The sequence below is a fragment of the Chionomys nivalis genome, chromosome 1 (assembly GCF_950005125.1).
Source record: "Chionomys nivalis chromosome 1, mChiNiv1.1, whole genome shotgun sequence".
NCBI lineage: Eukaryota > Metazoa > Chordata > Mammalia > Rodentia > Cricetidae > Chionomys > Chionomys nivalis.
Window position 1 is genome coordinate 59,332,823 of NC_080086.1, and position 19,154 is coordinate 59,351,976.

The 19,154-nt window shown below is 52.2% G+C and overlaps 1 protein-coding gene across 3 annotated transcripts in view; it reads left to right on the plus strand.

Moving 5' to 3' along the window:
• The window catches only part of Grip2 (glutamate receptor interacting protein 2), an 82,380-nt gene extending 64,786 nt beyond the window's left edge, over positions 1-17,594 (plus strand). For 2 of the 3 annotated variants that reach the window (XM_057774403.1, XM_057774420.1), the window contains exons 11-24: positions 238-381; positions 2,161-2,347; positions 2,770-2,915; positions 3,513-3,593; positions 3,821-3,887; positions 3,979-4,124; positions 5,106-5,250; positions 7,041-7,180; positions 7,677-7,856; positions 8,589-8,760; positions 9,781-9,886; positions 12,957-13,100; positions 14,512-14,658; positions 15,505-17,594. In XM_057774403.1, coding sequence (XP_057630386.1) covers positions 238-381; positions 2,161-2,347; positions 2,770-2,915; positions 3,513-3,593; positions 3,821-3,887; positions 3,979-4,124; positions 5,106-5,250; positions 7,041-7,180; positions 7,677-7,856; positions 8,589-8,760; positions 9,781-9,886; positions 12,957-13,100; positions 14,512-14,658; positions 15,505-15,663 — 1,964 coding nt within the window. In that variant the 3' untranslated portion in view covers positions 15,664-17,594. Of the gene's footprint in view, positions 1-237; positions 382-2,160; positions 2,348-2,769; positions 2,916-3,512; positions 3,594-3,820; positions 3,888-3,978; positions 4,125-5,087; positions 5,251-7,040; positions 7,181-7,676; positions 7,857-8,588; positions 8,761-9,780; positions 9,887-12,956; positions 13,101-14,511; positions 14,659-15,504 lie in introns of all 3 variants that reach the window. The other variant, XM_057774411.1, reaches the window with a different exon arrangement.
• Positions 17,595-19,154: the final 1,560 nt, after the last annotated feature.

Consider the following 19,154-nt stretch of genomic DNA (forward strand, 5'->3'; position numbering starts at 1 on the left):
CTGGAGCAGGGGCTGCCCGCGTCATTCAGCCTGTCCCCAGAGGCCCGTGGAAATCCTAGTCAGGGAGAACCAGAGTAGGAAAGAGAACTGTCCAAGGCCACACAGTACGGGGCTTTGGCGAAGGGGAGACAGGATGCCTGTCTCTGTCCATGTGGCTGTGTGGTTCTCCAACCCCACCCCTGTGCAAGGGAATAGGGTCCTGCTGGAGCTCACAGGGCTGTGTTCTGGTCTTCCCAGCCTTGTCCTCAACTCCCTTCTCCTCACCAACCGTGAACCCTGCCTTTCCCTGTGCCAACGCCAGCACCCTGCCCCGAGGACCCATGAGCCCCAGGACCACAGCCGGGCGGAGGAGGCAGCGAAGGAAAGAACACAGGAGCTCTTGTAAGCTGGAGGCCGTCCCCATAGGGCACCAGTGTGGCTGAGGATGGGGCTGGGAGTGAGACTCGGGGTAGCGAGCCAAGTACAGTGAGGGACGGAGTTAAACAAAAATGATGCCACCCATTGGAGAGTCCCACTTATGACAGAAAGGAGCCTCTGAAGCACTGTGTTCGGTGTCTGATGCCTGTCACCAAGGGTCACATAAGATCATTTCTGTGATATGTCCAGGGAAATTCAGAGGGACAGAAATAGATTGAGGATAGATTGCTTGGGGCAAGATGCAGGTCCTGGGGCAATGGGTGAGGAGATGGTGACTCCTTTCTTTTCCTGGTTTGAGACAAAGTCTCACTCCGTGGCCCAATCTGGGCTAGAATGCACAGTCTTCCTGCCTCAACCTCCCAAGTGCTGGGTTTCAGCCATGCACCACTAGACCTGGCTAGGGGGTGTCTCTCAGGAGGAGATGACAATGCTTTAAGCCATCAAATTATACACTGAATGCGTGACAGCTTTTGTGTGGGGATCGTGTATCAATAAAACTGTTGCCATGAGCTGGAGAGATGTCTCGGTGGTTAAGAATATTTCCTGCTCTTGTTCAGTTTCTAGCACCCATGACAGGCAGCTCACAACCACATGTAACTCTTCTTCCAGGGGGAGTTTACACCCTCTTCTGGCATCTACAGACACCTTCACTCACTCACTCACTCACTCACACACAGATGCATAAATAAAAGCAAAGAGGCATGTAGAATATAGAGCACAAAATACAGCACCGCCCCGAATCCGGTTTTTCTCTCCAAGTCTTAGTTACTCACAGTCAACCACAATCTAAAAATATTAAATAGGCAAATCTGGAAAAAGACCGTATGTTTTAAATCGTACACTGTTCTGAGTAACACAGAAAGGAAAAGCTTACGTCCGCACCGCTTGGTCCATCCTGAGATGTGAGCTGCCCGGCACATCTCTCATGGATACACTACTCAACTGTCAGCCACCCTTTCTCATCTCTGTGGTCAGATGGGCTGGTGTCCACTTCTCAGGTGACTCTTACTGTACTGGATAATACCCAGAGAGCAATGATCATGGGACTCGGGTGTAGCTCAGACAGTGGACTGCCTTCCTAGCACGTATGAAGTCCTCAATTTTACCCTCAGTACTGAATAAATGGACACAGTGGTACATGCCTGCAATCCCAGCATCCAGGATGGGGAGGTGGGAAGGTCAGAAGTTCAAGGTCATGCTACACAGAAAGATCACCACCAGTCTGAGCGCTGAGACTCTTTCAGAATAAAACAAAAGGCGCTATAGTAGTGATTCTGGTAATTTTTTGAGAACATACTGGTATAATAATTATATTTTATTATTATCTATAGTTAATCTGTCTCTTCCTGAGACTTGTTTGTAAGTAAATCTTCATAATAGTGGAGTGTGTCCAGGGTGTCTGTAGATTTTGGTACTACCCATGGTTTCAGGCATTTCCTGGGGTCTTGGAACACATATCCTATGGATAAAGAGGGTTCTGTAATATAATAAATAATACAGGCATCTAGAACCTCTGTCTTACAAAATCATAGTCCCTAATGCTGTCTCTTAGCCACTGGTCATGCAGGGTAGATGCCATAATGTCCCTGCACAGGCAAAGAAACCCAGGCCCATTCCAGGTGGCCCCAGGACTCCTGCTTACCTGCCACTCTGGCTCCCAGATCTCTTGAGGACTCTCAGTGGGCAGCTCCAGGAGGGCTCACCAGTGTTCATCTAAACCTCCCTCCTGCCCCCGTCCCACAGTGTCACTGGCCTCCAGCACGGTAGGGCCAGGCGGGCAGATCGTTCATACAGAGACCACAGAAGTTGTGCTCTGTGGAGATCCCCTCAGTGGCTTTGGCCTCCAGCTCCAGGGAGGCATCTTTGCCACCGAGACCCTGTCCTCTCCACCACTGGTGCGCTTTATTGAACCTGACAGCCCCGCTGAGAGGTGAGTCTATTGCCTCTGTGGGCCTGCAATTTGGGGAGCTCTAGTTCATTGGGGAAACTGAGCCACAACTATGGGCCCAAGCTTCACAAATATACTTTTCTTAATCACTGTACTGGCCCCATGAGCAGCCTCATTTTACAGCTAAGGAAACTGAGGCTCAGAGAGGTTGGTGCACTTGTCTAGAGTCACACAGTATGTAAGCCCTGCCTACCTGTCTGCCTCTGGGACTCTGTGTATATTGTAAGGGCAATGGTATCATTCCCAGTGGACAGACAGAGAAACTGAGGCCCAGCAAGCTCAAGCCCTTAGCTGGGGACAGGGCTGAGTCACTGAGACCGGGAGCTAAGAGTGGGCCCCCACTTTGCACCACATCTGGGGTTCTAGTCACTGGCTTCTTCTTTCCACTGGGCTCTGGGGGTTAGGTGTGGTCTGCTGCAGGTGGGGGACCGTGTCCTGGCCATCAATGGCATTGCCACTGAGGATGGGACCATGGAAGAAGCCAACCAACTGTTGCGGGATGCTGCACTGGCCCGCAAAGTTGTTTTGGAGATCGAGTTTGATGTGGCAGGTGAGTAGGTCACCCAGCTGCACACACTCACTCTGGGTCCCTGCCCCTCCCCCTTTTATACTCCCTGGGACCACGCACAGTGCATGCCTAAGCCCTGCCAAGGGAGGAGGGCGTGCCACATGGAGTCAGGAGCCGGGAGGACCTAGAGTGGATTGCATGCAGCAGGGACGTAGAGTGGGGATGAAGGACTCCAGGCAACGCAAGTCAGGCCTCTGGTCCTGGGATTTCTACACTATGTGGACAGGACACTGCCTCCCTCTGATCTCTGTTTCCCCTTCTGTCAAACAGCAGAAGACAGAGGTGTGGGTTGTGAAAATGCCTGGGTCCAAGTGGGCGAGGTTGGGTTCCACACTGGCCAGCAGGCCCCATCTCTGGCCTCCACCCTGTCTCTGTTCGGAAGACAGCACCCAGCTGTTTGGAACCAAGCTCTGTAGGCCTCAGCTTCCTCCTACATCAGGTGGAAGCAGCAGGGTGGAGTTGGAACGGTCACTCTCTGAGATCACCCCCTCCCGACCCATGAGAATCCAGAGTGGGTGCAAGACGCAGGTCTCTGAGTTCTCCGGGAGTCTCGCGTCACCCATGGCTGTTGGTTCACAGAATCTGTCATCCCAAGCAGTGGGACCTTCCACGTGAAGTTACCCAAGAGGCGTGGCGTGGAGCTGGGCATTACCATCAGCTGTGAGTCCTCTTGCCACCTTACCTGGTTTATCTCACGACATCGCCACAATGGGCTGCAGCCCCGTTCTATAGAAAGGAAACTGAGTCACGTAGAGGTGAGCTGATTTGCTCACAGCCACCCAGCCAGGAAGTAATGGGACCAGGAGCCAACAGTGTCCTCTCCCGACCCCACCTTAAACAGGGGCCCTTCGAGATTAAATTCACAGCCTGTCTCCCCTGCTCCACAGCAGCCAGCAGAAAGCGAGGGGAACCCCTGATCATCTCTGACATCAAGAAGGGCAGCGTGGCGCACAGGTGGGGCGCCACACGGGCAGGGGTGTGACCGCGGGGGTGGGGCACCGCCCATCTGCACCAGGCTCCTCCCATCCCCACCCCACTCATGCAGGACTGGCACCCTCGAGCCAGGCGACAAGCTGCTGGCCATTGACAATATCCGCCTGGACCACTGTCCCATGGAAGATGCCGTGCAGATCCTGCGCCAGTGTGAGGACGTGGTAAAGCTGAAGATCCGGAAAGATGAGGACAACTCAGGTATGTGCCTAGGAGCCATGGCTGATGGCCAGCTGCTGGGGCGGGAGGGGCGCTGGGAGGACTTCTGTAGGCATCCTTTTCCCTGCTCCAGGGCCCTCAGGAGCCACCGTGCGGCTCTCCAGATTGGGAGATGTGTAGGGCTGATATCTGAGCGGCTTGCCGATTACAGGGTTGACTTTAGTGTAGCAGAGGCAGCCTGAACTGGTGGGAAGGGAGAGGAAAGAGGGAGAGGCGGAAGTGGGTGATGAGGAGTGCTGTAAATGGGGTGTCCGAGAGGCAGTGTGGGACCCTCACCCCGGAGAAGCCACTGGTGGTCAGTTTTGTTTTCCTTCCTCCTTGTCTCCTGTCCTTATTCCTTCCTGCTTTTAAAAAAAAAATTATTTTGTCTTTTTATTTATTGTTTTTGTTCATCTTGTTTCTATGTGTATGGGTGTCTTGTCTGCATGTAATGTCAGTGCACCACTGGAATTACAGGTGGTTGTGAGCAGATATGTGGGTATTGGGCGTTGACCCCAGTCCTCTGGAAGAGCAGCAAGTGTTCTTAACCCCTGAATCATCTCTTCGGCCCCTCCTTTCATTTCTTCCCTCTTTCCTCTCTTTCCTCTGTCTTCACCCTTCCTTCCTCCTTCCCTCCTCTTCCTCCCTTCTTTACCCTTCCCTCCTTCTTCCTTATTTCCTCCTTCCTCCCTCTTTCCCTCCCTTTTCTCTCACTTCTCCTTGCTATAAATCTTGAGCTGCTCTGGGTGGCATGTGAATCTGTTTTCAAATCTTGGTTCCATGTTCCTGTAGGTTTTTTTTTTCCTTCCCTTCATGGCTTCTGGGCAGCAGGCTGGGGGCCTGAGGTGCCTGAGCAGGTGTGTGAGGGGTTGATGAAGTCCTAGGCGGTTGGAGAGTGCTAAGACTGGGGAGGGGTGGGTCCCAGGGTGGGTCCCAGCCCTGCCCCCTCCTGGGCCTCACCCTCAGGAGCCTGTCCACTCTTAGATGAGCAGGAGAGCACAGGCGCGGTCAGCTACACAGTGGAGCTGAAGCGCTATGGTGGACCCCTGGGCATCACCATCTCCGGCACCGAAGAACCTTTTGATCCCATCATCATCTCTGGCCTCACAAAGCGTGGCCTGGCTGAAAGGTAAACTCTGGGGTGACATGGAGGACCTGGGGACCCTCAGGGAGCAGAAGGTGGGCTTTGGAACCAGCCAATCTGATTTTTACTTCCGGTTCAGCGTCAAACTCAAGGGCAATCACTTCCTCTCTGAACACGTACTCCCAATCCTGCACAAGAATTTTGGTCCAACCTAGCGGCCAGGACAGAGGAAATGAGGACAGAAGGACCGAGGGGACCAGAGCTGAAGGGTCCAGTCAGGGCAGGGCTGGGCTCACCTTCAGCTGCCTCCCAGAGTGTATCCCCTTAACAGCCAGCACTCTGGGGTCTTTGTGTGTCTGAATATCTGGAGTAGGGCCCCGTTGATAGAGCCCCACATGAGGTTTATCCTGAGTCCCTGAGGTTGCTGGTCTGCCTGCTACTCTGTGTGTCTCGGGCTGTGCCAGGGAAGGAGCCTTGAGAGGAAGGTGTCCTGACTGCCCCTCAGTGGGGTGGGCGGAGATGAAGTGGGCCCCAGGTGAGTGAGTCCCAGCTTTCTACCTCAGCTTTGCAAGGGGTGAGTCAGGGGCACCAGGAAGTGTGAGCTCTCCTGCACAGCAGGGCTTGGAGGGCGAACTTCATAGGGTCCAAGCACCCAGCCCAGCTGCCTAGCCAGGGTCCAGACTCAGGCTGGACTGCTCCTGGAGCGCCCTCTACTGGACTCTAGAGAGACTGCAGGGGCCTAGTGGACCACGCTGACTCCGGAGGGTGGTTCACAGCCTTCTACCCAGGGCAGCATAGCCCAGAGAAGCTGCAGTACAACCCGACTTGCTCTCCAAACCGGCTTCCTAGCTGTCACATTCAAAAAGCTAAGCGGGAAGAATTAATCTTAAATAAATATGCACTTTGACATGTAACCAATATGCATTTTTTAAAGCTACCGTGCAAAGTCACGGGTTTCATCATGACATTTTCATATGAATATGCCATCGTTACACTTTGTTCTTATTCCTCCCCTCCCCCACTGCCAAACATCTATCCCTCTGCCCCCCTCTTCCTGATCCCCTTCCCTCTCTTACATAGCTCCCCTCCTGTTCAGGTCCCAAGTGTCCGCCCATTAGCCTCTGTATTTCCCTGTATCCCTGCTCCCATCACGGTCCTCTTACAATCTTTATAACCCCTCCTCATCTATAATTTTAACTCTGGCTTCCACATATGGGAGAAGACATATCACTTGTCTCTCTGAGTCTGACTGATTTTGCTCATTGTTTTTCCTCTTCAAGCAGCGTTACCTTGAACTCATAGAGATGCGCCGTCGTCTCCCACGTCCTGGGGTTAAAGGCGTGCGCGACTATGTCAGGCAGCTACTCTCAGTTTTTTGAGAAGCCTCAACATTGCCTTCCCTAGAGAGCTCCAGGCCAGCCTGTGCTACATAGGCCAGCCTGTGCTACATAGCAAGACCTGTCTCAGAACAAAAGAGAAGAAGAAGGTGACTTTGACTTTAAGTTGAACCAATAGAGGTGGAAAGCCTGGAATCCGGGGGAGAGTTGTTCAGCCGAAGTTCTGAGGATGACTTGGATCCCTCACCCCTCTCTTTCTCCTTCACCCCTCCCTCATTCTCTTACTTCCCACATCTCTGAGACAGGGCCCCAGGATCCCACTCTGCCTCTGGAACACTGAAACTACCAGAGTGTGCTGCTTTGCCTGACTGGCCTTCCTCCTGCACCGCTGGGGTCGGTCAGGCCTGTACCTTGGGGCCTCTGCAGGGTATCTGGAGACCGACACACTCTGAGACTCTAGCATCTGGGCCTCATTTGCGCTCTGTGTTCCCTCCTCAGGACTGGCGCCATCCACGTGGGGGACCGCATCTTGGCCATCAACAGCGTGAGCCTCAAGGGCCGGCCCCTGAGCGAGGCCATCCACCTTCTGCAGGTGGCAGGGGAGACTGTCACACTGAAGATCAAGAAGCAGCTGGACCGTGAGCCTTGCCCCTTCCTGGGGACTTCCTGGCCTACACAGGAAGGGCGGTCCTGGGTCAGGCTATATGTCACCAATCTGGAGAGGGGGTGGGAGTCACCGGACCAGCTGATGAGGAGGCTAAGAGAGAGAGGCCCTGTGCCATGGTGGGGTAAATTCTTGGTCTAAACCATGTTCCTTGTTGCTTCCTATCTCTTCAGGTTCCTACATGTTCCTATCCTATGTTTCTATGTGCTATGTATGCCACAGTTTACCTGAATCATGGGGTCTTCTATTAATCTGGCCTCCATCGTTGTTCATCATACGACCTTTGACCTATTGTTCAACCTCACACACCTCTGTTTTCCCATCTGTGTGATGGGTTTACTTACTAGTATGCCCCCCCTCAGCAGCAGCAGCCAGGGTGTCAAGTGTCTGAGAATTCCCAGAAGTAGGGAAACCAAGACTCACAGAACACCTTTTTCTGAGGTCACTGATGATGCTCCGTCTCTTCCCAGGTCCCCTCCTTCCCCGCCAGTCAGGCAGCCTCAGTGAGGCCAGTGATGTGGACGAGGACCCCCCCGAGGCCCTCAAGGGAGGCTTGCTGACAGCCCGCTTCTCACCTGCCGTACCCAGTGTGGACAGTGCTGTGGAGTCCTGGGCCAGCTCTGCCACGGAGGGTGGCTTTGGGGGCTCAGGTAATGAGCCCGGGACCTTGAACAGGTTTCTGTGAAGGTGATCCCACTGCCTGGTCTTCTTGGCACCTTCTATCCCAGCTGGCCTTTTCCTTCAGAGGGAGCTCCCAAGGGTAACCTGATTAACTCTGCCCTTCACCCGCCCCTGAGAGGGATCCGCAGTCCTGTCTTTCCTTGCCATGAGCTAGGGACAGAGCAGCTTTTATTCCTATCTCTCTCTCCTTATCCCCATGCCTAACACACAGTAGGTGTCAATTCCTGTTCATTGTGTCCAGTTGAAGATGAGAAGGCAGACAATGTCCTCCTTGCCCATATGGCTCAAGCCCTCTGGCCTATGTGGTTAAGACAATTAGCAGAGAAACATCTCCAGGTTCTTGGCTTCAGGTAGGGCCTTTGGCTCTCCCTGAGTGCCCCCATCCCATGCTCCAGGGAGCTCATCCTCAGGGTTCCTGTAGGTCTGTCTGGGTGTGGTCGGATCTGAAAATCCATTTCAAGGAGGCCCTTGTACAGGCCATGCCCGTGGAGCTGACCGTGGTGCTGGAACTTCAGTGTTAACTGCTGGATGGATGGATGTTCAGGCGCTTGCTGGAGAGACAAGGACTCCTGGGTCTCTCAGTGGTCACTTGGGCCCAAGAAGGGCACATATCTGCCCACTGGTATCCAATTTCTGGGAACAAGGGGCGGGGGCACGGCAAGGAGAGAGAGAAGGCCCACACCCCTCTCTCCACCCGCCAGGCTCCTACACTCCACAGGCGGCAGTCCGGAGTGTGACTCCCCAGGAGTGGCATCCCAGCAGACTGAAGAGCAGCCCCCCACCCCTTGAGCCCCGGAAGACAAGCTACACACCTGGCCCCGCTGATGAGAGCTTCCCAGAGGAGGAGGAGGGGGACTGGGAGCCGCCCATGAGGTCTGTGGTGGGGACGCTAAGAGGGGGGTTGCCAGAGGGTGGCAATGCCAGGACGGGGCAGCTAGGAAGACAGAAGAAGATCCTAAGGAGCAGACCTGGGGTGGAGAGGGTATCTGTGGGAAGATGGCAGCAGACACGTCCTGTTGAGACAGCAGCTCGACTCGTTCCTCCTGAGTCTGTGCTCGAAATTGCAACACAGACTCAGAATTTGAACCCAGACTCCTCCTCAGATAAGGTTGCAAGAGGCATGCCTCTCAGTTCACAGCTGCCTGGGCCGTGCGTGGTACAGGTGTATGACTGGGCTCCTACAGCAGCCAGCTCCCACAGAGTGGGTCCCCACAGGAAACACCCATGCCTCCTCCTCTACCTGGACTCATCTCTCTATCTCTTCTGCATTGTCCTCCTTAAAAGCAAAGCCAGGCCTTTAAGAAATGAGGACTTTGCGAATTTCTGTGTGGTGAATGGCAAAGGGCTCTGAGAGCTGTCAGGGGTCCTGCAAGCTAGGTGTTAGCTGCAAATGGGCCACCCAATGTGGGCTGGGCAGGATGGGGGCCTCCCACCCCTTCCCCGGCCCAAATAACCCATTTTCTCCATTCATCTGTGTCCTGGCTAGTTCTGGCTCTGTCCTGTCACTGTCCCGTGGTGCCATGTGTCTGGGTGGGATCGGACTGTCTTCTGGGGCTATCCCATGGATCTTTCTGTCTGTCTCTGTCTTCTGTCTGTCCGTCTGTCTTTCTTCCCAGGCGTCCTGTGTCATCGCTCTCCACCCCGTCTCATCTGCCCCTGTTATAATTGGCCACCAACAGTCTTGGTCGCCCCTAACTGCGATTCCCCCCACATTCTGTGTCACCAACCACTGCCCTGGGGCCCCAGCACTGCCACCGAGGACACCCGCCTGCCTGCCTGCCCGCCCTATGGCCCCGGGAGCCCAACACTGGGCCCTGGGCCACGAAGACTCCTCAGGCCCAGCCCGCCCACCCTCCTGCCTGCCAGGAGTTGACGCTGTGGTTCCTGTTGCAGCCCAACCCCTGGCCCCGCCCGAGAGGAGGGCTTCTGGAGAGTGTTTGGAGAGGCCCTTGAAGACCTGGAGTCCTGTGGTCAGTCGGAACTGCTAAGGGAGCTGGAGGTACTGTCACCTGACCAGAGGCCTGTGGGGCACCATGTCTGGATCCACTGTAGGGCTGGGGGAGGCTGCACATCAATGGAGTCAGGTTTCTGTGTCACCTGGGAATGTGTAATACCTATATGTCTTGTGGCTGTGACAAAAGCCACTTTAAAAAGGAAAGGTTGGGCTGGAAGTGGCTCAGTAGTTAAGGCCCTTATTCAGATCCCCCAAAACCCATGTAAATGCAGAGTGGGCACGGCAGCCTGCCTGCAAATCCCAGCCTCTAGAAGGAGAAGCCAGGGGATCCCCCAAGCCAAGCTAGTTAGCAAGCTCAGCTATTATTGATGAGCTCTGGGTTTGATTAAGAGACCCTGCTGCAATGAATAAAATAAAAGAGCAATTCTGGTGGGGGGTGGTGATTCTGGACATCAACTTCTGACCTCCACATGCACTCAGACACACATGCCTGTGCACTCCCACACATGTGCAAGTATACCTATGCAAATATGATTACCCACATATTCATATCACATCTACACATGTGAGGAATGGGAAGGGGGAAAGGATTTGTTCTGGTCCACACTTCCAGGACACAGTCCGTCATGGCAGTACAGGAAGCCTTGGCAACAGGAGCCTGGGGGTGCTGGTCACTGTGTCTGCAGTGAGGCAGCAGAGGCTTGAATGCTGTGCTTGGCTCTGTTGTCCCTTTTATTCATTCCAGAGCTCCAGCCCCTGGGTCGGAGCCACTCACATTCAGAGTGACAAAGCCATTCTGAGCTCAGTTTGCGGAGCAATTGAAATCTCTGTTTCATCTGCTGCCGCCATCACCCCCATTTTATTCTAGTATTGTTGACTGGGGGCACTCCCTATTCATCAGCCTTGCCAATTACCAAATTAAAAACAACAACAACCCTGTTTTGGTTTTTCAGTTTTTCTTGTTTGTTTTCTGTCTTGCTCATTTTGATATTCGTTTTCTTAGATGTGTGTGTGTGTGTCCTGGTTTCTTAGCTATTTAATCTCCACTCTTCTTTCTTCATACAATATATTTGCAAAGCTATGAGCTGACCTGTAGGCACCGAGTTGCTGTGACCCTACAGGCTTTGTTTGTGGACTCTCATTGTCTACTCTGTATCAAATATTTTAATGGTTTCCACTGTCACGTGAAACCCTTGAAATCTACAGAAATGCATGTTGTCTTAGTCAGAGTTTCTATTGATGGGATAAACACTAGGACCAAAAGCAACTTGAGGAGAAAAGGGTTTCTTCCACACCATAGTACATCATCCAGGGGAGTCAGGATAGGAACTCAAGGTTTCTATCCTGGGGGCAACAATAGATGCAGAGGCTGTGGAGGGGGGCTGTTTACTGACTTGCTCCTCATGACTTGCTCAGCTTGCTTTCTTACACAGCCCAGCACCATCTCCCAGGGGTGGCACCTTCCACAGTGAACTGGGCTCTCCCCCATCAGTCTTCAAACAGGAAAATGGCCTGCCTACCGGCCAATCTGATGGAAACATTTTCTCAACTGAGGGTCCATCTTCCCACACGACTCTAGCTTGTGTCAGGTTGACATAAAAGTAGCCACCACAGGGGTTCTAACTGCTAAGTGCCTTCTTTAATCTCCCTCCCAACTCACCAAGCCTCTCCTTGATTGTATTTATCAAAATATTTAACCCAATTCCTAGAAATTGTTTCAATTTCTGCATTTTTAATTTCCCTAACACCTCTACTTTTCTTTTTTTCTTTCTTTGTTTGTTTGTTTCTTGGTTTTTTGAGACAGGGTTTCTCTGTAGCTTTGGAGCCTGTCCTGGAACTAGCTCCTGTAGACCAGGCTGGACTCAAACTCACAGAGATCCACTTGCCTCTGTCTCCCAAGTGCTGGGATTAAGGGCATGCACCACCACCACCCAGCTAACATCTCTGCTTTTCATGTCTTGAGATTTTCTTTCTTAACATCTTTTACTTTTTAGCTTCTTATTTTTCTGTATGTTTTATATAGACTTACATTTTCTCTTGTATTTTCTATTAGTTCCAACCACCAGGGTTCAGGTTTGCCTGTCTGTTGTGTCTCATATGGTCATGGTTCTAGTTTGACTATCTGTTGCGTCTGTGGTCAGAGTGTAGGTTCACCTATCTGTTGCGTCTGTGGTCAGAGTGTAGGTTCACCATCTGTTGTGTCTGTGATCAGGTAGGCTTTTCAACTTCATTGTTGCGGCTGCTTCAGCTGCAGTTGCCCGTACACTCTGTGGTGTGGAGTATCTCTGAGGTCTCAAGTCCTTGAGCTTCACTAGTCCCAAACCGGGTTTTGCCTGCATGTATATGTGCCCTACATGTGTGCAGCTCCCACTGAGGCTAGAAAAGGGCATCAAAACTCCTGCCACTGGTTCCATAGGCTGTGAGTGCCAGGTAGGGGCTGGGAACTGAATCCAGGGTCTCTGCAAGAGTAGCCTGTGCTCCTTGCCATGGACCCACCATGTCCTTTCTGGCCACCATCCCCTCCTGAAGACACACATCTCTTCATGTTACATTCTTCACCAGTTACTTGCTCCCGAGTCACCCTGTTGTCACCATGGGACTTACTGTAGGCTGCAGGGTTCTGGAAGACCCTTCCTCTCCAGGCTTTCCTACACCCCAGCTCTGCTGTGTCGCCTCTGCCAGGGGCGCTCTTCTCTCTCCTTCCTGTTTGAGATATTAACTCTGGCGGCATTGCTGATCGCGGCATTGCTGATCCCTCCCTCTGTCCTACCTCTCCCCTCCCCTGTGCCTTGATGATAAGAGCTGAGGCTCAGAACCCTAACTGTGGAGTCAGATTCTGAATTCAGATTCTCTCTCTAAACCTGCTTGTCTGTAAAACAGGGAAAACAGCTCGGTACCAAAGAACGTGACATGAGTCAAACTTGTAATTGCTGAAAACTGAGCCTGGCACAGAGCAGATGTTAGTCTGCTGTTAATCCCCAGAGGCTCTTGTTCTGATCCTGTGATTGGCTGATGACCCGCCTGCACTGTGGTCCCCCTGTGACCAAGCACACCTGCCTGACAGAGTCGGTTGGAGTAAGTCTATGGTATCTGAATGACGGTCGTGTTCCTACAGGCTTCCATCATGACAGGCACTGTGCAGACTGTGGCCGTGGATGGCAGGCCTGGCCATCGACCCTGGCGCCGGAGCCGGGAGATCCGAACATCCTCTGAAGACCTGCAGGAGCTGCTGTTACCAACGCCCCTGGAGATGCACAGGGTGGGCACTGGGGTTGGAAGATGCAAGTAGGCACAGAGTGTGGCCGGGGAGGGGGGCTGGTAGCAGGAGGAGTTTACGTGCTTGGGATACTGAGCCCCCCCCCTTGTTGAGCTTTTTCTCCCCCACTGAAAAATAGGGACTTAGGGACTGGAAAGGGGACTTAGCAGCTAAGAGCACTGGCTGCTCTTTGGGGGACCCAGGTTTGATTCCCAACACACACCGCAGTTAGAAAGCATCGGTAACTCTAGTTTTGTGGAATCTGATACCCTCTTCTGGCCTCCAAGGGCACCAGGCACACAAGGGGTATGCAGACATTCATGCAGGCAAAACATCAAATACATAAAATAATAAAAACTTTAAGAACCCAAACCAACCAAACAACAACAACAAAAACACCCAGGGGTTTTTTATTAGGCTTTCTATAACTCTCACTATCTGGAGAGCTACACCCCACACCTACGTATAGACACACCTGTGATACACTTTTGTGATCCATTTTTCAGCAATCGTTATCCCTGTATGCACATACACATATACAAATATGTATGCTATATACATACATGTATATACACAATAAGGTTACATTACATATAGGTATATATGTGTGTATATACAGTTAGTCCTCCCTACCTACAGGCTCTGAATTCAGACCACCAACCATGGATCAAAAGTATTCAGGGAAAAGCTGGGCATGATGGTATAGGTCTTTAATCCTAGCACTTTGGAGACAGAGGCCCTCAGACCTCTGAGAGTTCAAGGCCAGCCTGGTCTACAAAGCAAGTTCCAGGCTAGCCAGAACTACATAACAAGACCCTATCTATAATAATAATAACAGAAAAAAATCTGTACTGTGCATAGGCTGACTTTGGACCTCATTCCTGGAGCAGTGCAGGTAAATCATCTACGTAGCACCAACCATGAGCTAGGAGGTCTTAGAAATCCTCTGGAGAAGACTTGAACATGTGGGCAGGCAGGCACAAGTTCTCTGCAGATCCAACATCATTGAGCATCTGCAGATTTGGGAATCCTCACAGAGTCCAGGAGCTGGTACCCTGCAGGTCCCAAGAGACCACTTTGCATGCCACCGTAGGCAGATGACTGACATCACCTTCCTGCCACCAGCTGCATCTCTTGCACCTGTGGGTATCTATGTAAGAACCAAGACATCAGAGCACATGCCAAATCCAGGGGTTTTCCCAGGGTGATGAAAATGCTATGATCTCCTACTGTCCTTTCTAAGGGACTCCTGAGCACTGGGACATGTGGGCTGTACATAGCGAGGCCAATATCATAGGACACAGGCTCAATAGGCTGCTGAGGGCAGCCTGGAGTAGGGCCAGTCAATAGGCTGGACCTGTATCCCAGAGACGTAATGGGGACTGGAGCAAAGGCCACCTCCTCTTCCTCCCAGGTGACCCTGCACAAGGACCCGGTGCGGAACGACTTTGGCTTCAGCGTCTCAGATGGCCTCTTGGAGAAGGGTGTCTATGTCCACACTGTGCGTGTTGATGGGCCAGCCCAGCACGGAGGCCTACAGCCCTTTGACAGGCTCCTGCAGGTAACTCGGGGAGGCCCCAGGGACAGAGCTCGATTCTCACTGTGAAAGCGCATGGGAAGGCCAGGGGGCTGAGTCGGATGAGGTTGCTCACACAAGAGCTGAGTTTCCACTCGCTGTTGACTACCTGGCTGACAGAGGGCCTGCCTGTCTAGAAACGTTCCCTGGGACACCTGACCCCCTTAGACTTCATGGTGTAGGAAATCACTTCCACTTTTTTGTCCTGCCTTCACTCCAAACCATTATATGACAGGTCCCTTTTTAGTCTACTGGCCAGAACCAGTCACATGGTCTAACAGAAAGGGAGCCTGGGAAACAAAGTTAGCTGTTCCTAACTTAGCCTCCCAGACTGCCCTTCCCTTGCTCCAGCTATTTTTGTTCCCTTGTTGATTTTCTTGTATTTCCGCTAAATGTACTTATGTGTTCTCCTAAATCTGGGTGGGGGCAGAACTTCAGGAAAATCACACCATTTTGATAAAAACCACGGTTCTTGCCTCAAAGGGGGTTTTACCCTGGGCCATGAATGACTGAAATCAATACGATTTGTAAAAGCATTAGTGGATCTATCAGGTAGGCTGGTTACAGCTCATGAGAAAGCCAGGCTTTAGATCTCTGATGCTATTCTTAGTTTGGGGGTTGGTGGAAACTACCGGTCACTTGATTGTTAAAAGGACGCTAGATCAGACACAGGTGGACAGGAATGGCTATTCAGTGGGAACTAAGATAAATTCTGAGCTTTGGTCCTGCCACGTTCTACCCTCTCTTCAGCTCTAGTCAGTCTTACAGGTGCAGCTTCTTTCTAGAACTTTCGTTTACGGGGACTCTGTCCCTTGGCTGTGCACTGTGCAGGTCAACCACGTTCGCACTCGGGACTTCGACTGCTGCCTGGCGGTTCCACTCCTGGCGGAGGCTGGAGACATCCTAGAGCTGGTTGTCAGTCGTAACCCACTGGCACAGAGTCGCCGGACACCACGAGCACCAGGCCCCAGCAGTCCCCAGATGCTCTGAGGTCATCACGTAGCTCAGCTGGAGGAGTGGCCCCCACTCATCCACTTGTGGGTCCACACCCGGCAGAGTGGAATCATCAAGTCGGATCTTCAAGATGTTCAGTGAACCCCACCTAAAAGTGGTCAGCCCTGCTGCTCAGCCAAGAGAAAGTTGGAATTCCTCCAGACCCCTGCACGGTCACCTCAGAGCAGTGTCAGGAGAGGGGACAGCCCTGCTCCATGTGTCCAGTGTTTCCCATCCTGAGAGAGGAAGAAGCAGGAGGACAGTCCTGAACTGTGGCAGGAAATGTTCCGTGATCCAGCTGTACAGGTGGTACCCGGTCACACAGGGACCCTGCCACCAGGAAGGATGTGGCACAAGGATAGTGTTCTCCCTTCTCCCAAATCTTGGTGTTCCGAGAGCCTCCAGCGTCTAATGACCACACTGGGAAACCCCAGTTAGGAACATCTGGGGTGCCAGAGAATGCTAGCCCCTTCCTTCAGGTTGGTGGCTCAATTGTTCAGCTTCGTGGATGACTCTGGACCCCAGAGTAGAGCTGTGGCCGTAAACCCCTCCTGCTCCACAAAACCTTAGCGCAAGTCACTGCTCGGGGTGGAAAAGTCCAGGAGCGTCCACTCACCTGCTATTCCAACAGTTATAGAAACAAGGCTGAGTTGTATCTCTGCTACCAGCCCTACCAGCGGAGGGGAGAAGGAGGAAAAGGAAAGAGAAGCTGAGATGAAGGGAAACCAACTGAAGCACAAGAGAGTAGCAAGAGGGAGCAATGTCCAAAGAGGCTATCCAAGGAGGTCCCCACTTCACAGCTGGGCGTACCAGCATCTCCCTTAACTCGGGCTTCCTCCATCTCTGCCAAGCAGAACCCTTTCAGCTTCAAGCAGGACATAAGCCACCTCCCCGTGGTGTGGGCTGGTCTGGGGATTGGCTCTGTGTTTACCCAGTTCAAGATCTCAAGGATCCAGGGACCTCCAACCCTACCCCACCTCCCCTTCTCTGCCCTTGAAACTCATTGCCAGAGAGACTCCCTGTTCAAGAGGACAGATGGGGGCCCAAGAAGCCATTCTTTGCTCCTGGTTCCCTTCGTGGCTGTGTGACCTTGGGTGAACCTGAGCAGACGCTGGGTCATCTCCACCTACTCACTGACACCCGTTGGCTCTCTGCTTTTCCACGGCTTCCCCACTACCTTGCCCTTTGTGACTGCTTCCCCGGGTCCCTCAGGCCTGGATCCAGGTAACCCAGCACCGCTGCTCTCACTGCCCCAGGGTACAAAGATACCACCCACTTACCATGGGCAACAAACAAGTCTAGATCTTCAGATTCGAGGGCAGGTGAATGACACAGCAGAGAGGTGACTCCTGGCCACCAGCACCCGATACTGTGTGATTTTGGGCAGATGGCTCAGTCTCTCCAGGTTTCTGGTATGTGACATAACTTGACTGTACTGTAAGGGCCTCTTGGCTTGGGAAATCTGTGTTCCACTCAAAGACTCCAGGCTCTGAAAATACAACTACTCGACCCCTGACCTCCCCTCGGGCTGAGGCTCTCCCATCTTCCCAGACGTATGCAACTAGGCCAAGTGGGTGGACCTCCTGGCCATGGCCTGAGGCCTTCTCATATGCAATACCCCCCCCCCCCCCCCGGCTTCTCACAGGGGTGTTTGCCCACACAACATCCCTAGCTTCCTCCCCAGTGAGCAACCTGCCTGCCTATGCATTTTGGGTACCTCCCCTGTGACACCCCTGCCCCACCCCCAGAGCTGTATTTTTCTCTGGCTAATATTAGAACATATTCCTTGTAAAGTATTTTTCTATATGGGTTTTCTTAGGGCTCCCAGGAAGCACCCAGCACACCCATGGCTCCATTGCACAGGCTGGTCTGTCTGATCTGTCTGGGGCCTATGGCTAAATCTTTGTCCCACCAGGTATCAGTGACTGGGGGGGGGGAGTGATATTGGGATGAATTTTTAATAAAATTGATTAAATGCACACAGTAGGATGTTTACTTTATAAAAATAACAGGCTGGTAAGGTTCAGCTTCTGTGTGAATCTTGCAGCCCCTCAACTTCTTTTCATTCATTCATAAAGTGGTCCATGGACCCGAAGAGATGGCTAAGTGGTTAAGAGCTCTTAGTTCTCTTGCAGAGGACCTGGGTCCCCAGAGCCTACGTGGTAGCTTACAACCATTTGTAACTCCACTTCCAGGGGATCTGACACCTTCTTCTGACCTCTGCAGGCCTCAGGCACACATGTGGTGTACATACATACACATAGGCAAAATATTCATACACATAAAATGATGATCTAGTGGCTAAGAACATTTACTGCTCTTCCAGAAGACCTGGGTTCAGTTCCCAGCATTCATATTAGACAACTCTCAACCACCTTTAACTCCAGCTCCAGGCAACTGAAGCCCTCTTCTGGCCTCACATGAACACTGCACTCACATGCACATATACACACACAATAAATAAAAATCCTTAAAAGAAAAAGTCAGCTGGCTGTACATCACAGTGAAGACAGTGAACTGGCCATAAAGAGTCTTTGTAGAAGGCATAAAGAACAGTGGAGAAAATACTACCTATTGGAACAGGGTAACGAGATCTGCAACCCAGGAAGGGCTCCTCTGAAGGAGGTATAGTCGCAATAAGAATTGTAGGACAGAAACCAGTCCAGTTAAGACCTGGAGGAAGTGTCCCTGTGTGTGTGTGTAGGGGGGAAGTGCAAAGGACCTGTGCCATGAATGAGTCTAGCAGGATTTACGGTCCCAAGGGGGTGGTGGCACTGGAAATTGTGTGGTGGGACATGCCTTAGTCTATGTAGCCAAGGAATCTTGGGCATTGGTGAAGGAAGGTGCCAGGTGGATAACCTGAAGGTCTGGCTGTTGCTCCTAAGTTTCGAGGACCTGGGGCAAGGTAAGCTCACTGGCTCTGGGGTTCAGAGCATAGGGCCCAGGTCCATGAGGTGGGAAAACTTTCAGATCTATGGGCAGAGAGAAGCTGTCCCTCAGGGTGTCAGTGAGCTCACTATCTTAGGGAGGTGGGGGGAGGGACGGAGGTAGAAATGAGGGCCACCACCATTCACACAGCCTATATGTCAAGTACAGCTCTGAGCACTTTGTAAGAACAGGTGAAATCCTCCTAGCAGCCTTCAGGAAAGGACTCTCTCTACACATTACAGAGGAGGGACCAGAACTCTGAAAGGTTAACTTGCTTAGAGGCACACAGGTAGTACAGGTGTAGCCAGGATTCAAACACAAGCCAATTGACTCAGACACATGGAGGGAGCGAGGTGGACAAAGGCCATCAAAAAAGGCAGCAGAAACATGGTGATGAGCTGATCCTTTATTCTGACACATCTATGAAACCAGTTAGAGCAGACCCATAGTCCCCACCTGCCCAAGATCTGGCTGGGAAGTCTATGTACTCTGGAGCAAACCCAATCTGTGAACTTCCTCTCAGCAGTTTTTACCTCTGCTAATCCAGGGAACATTCTTGT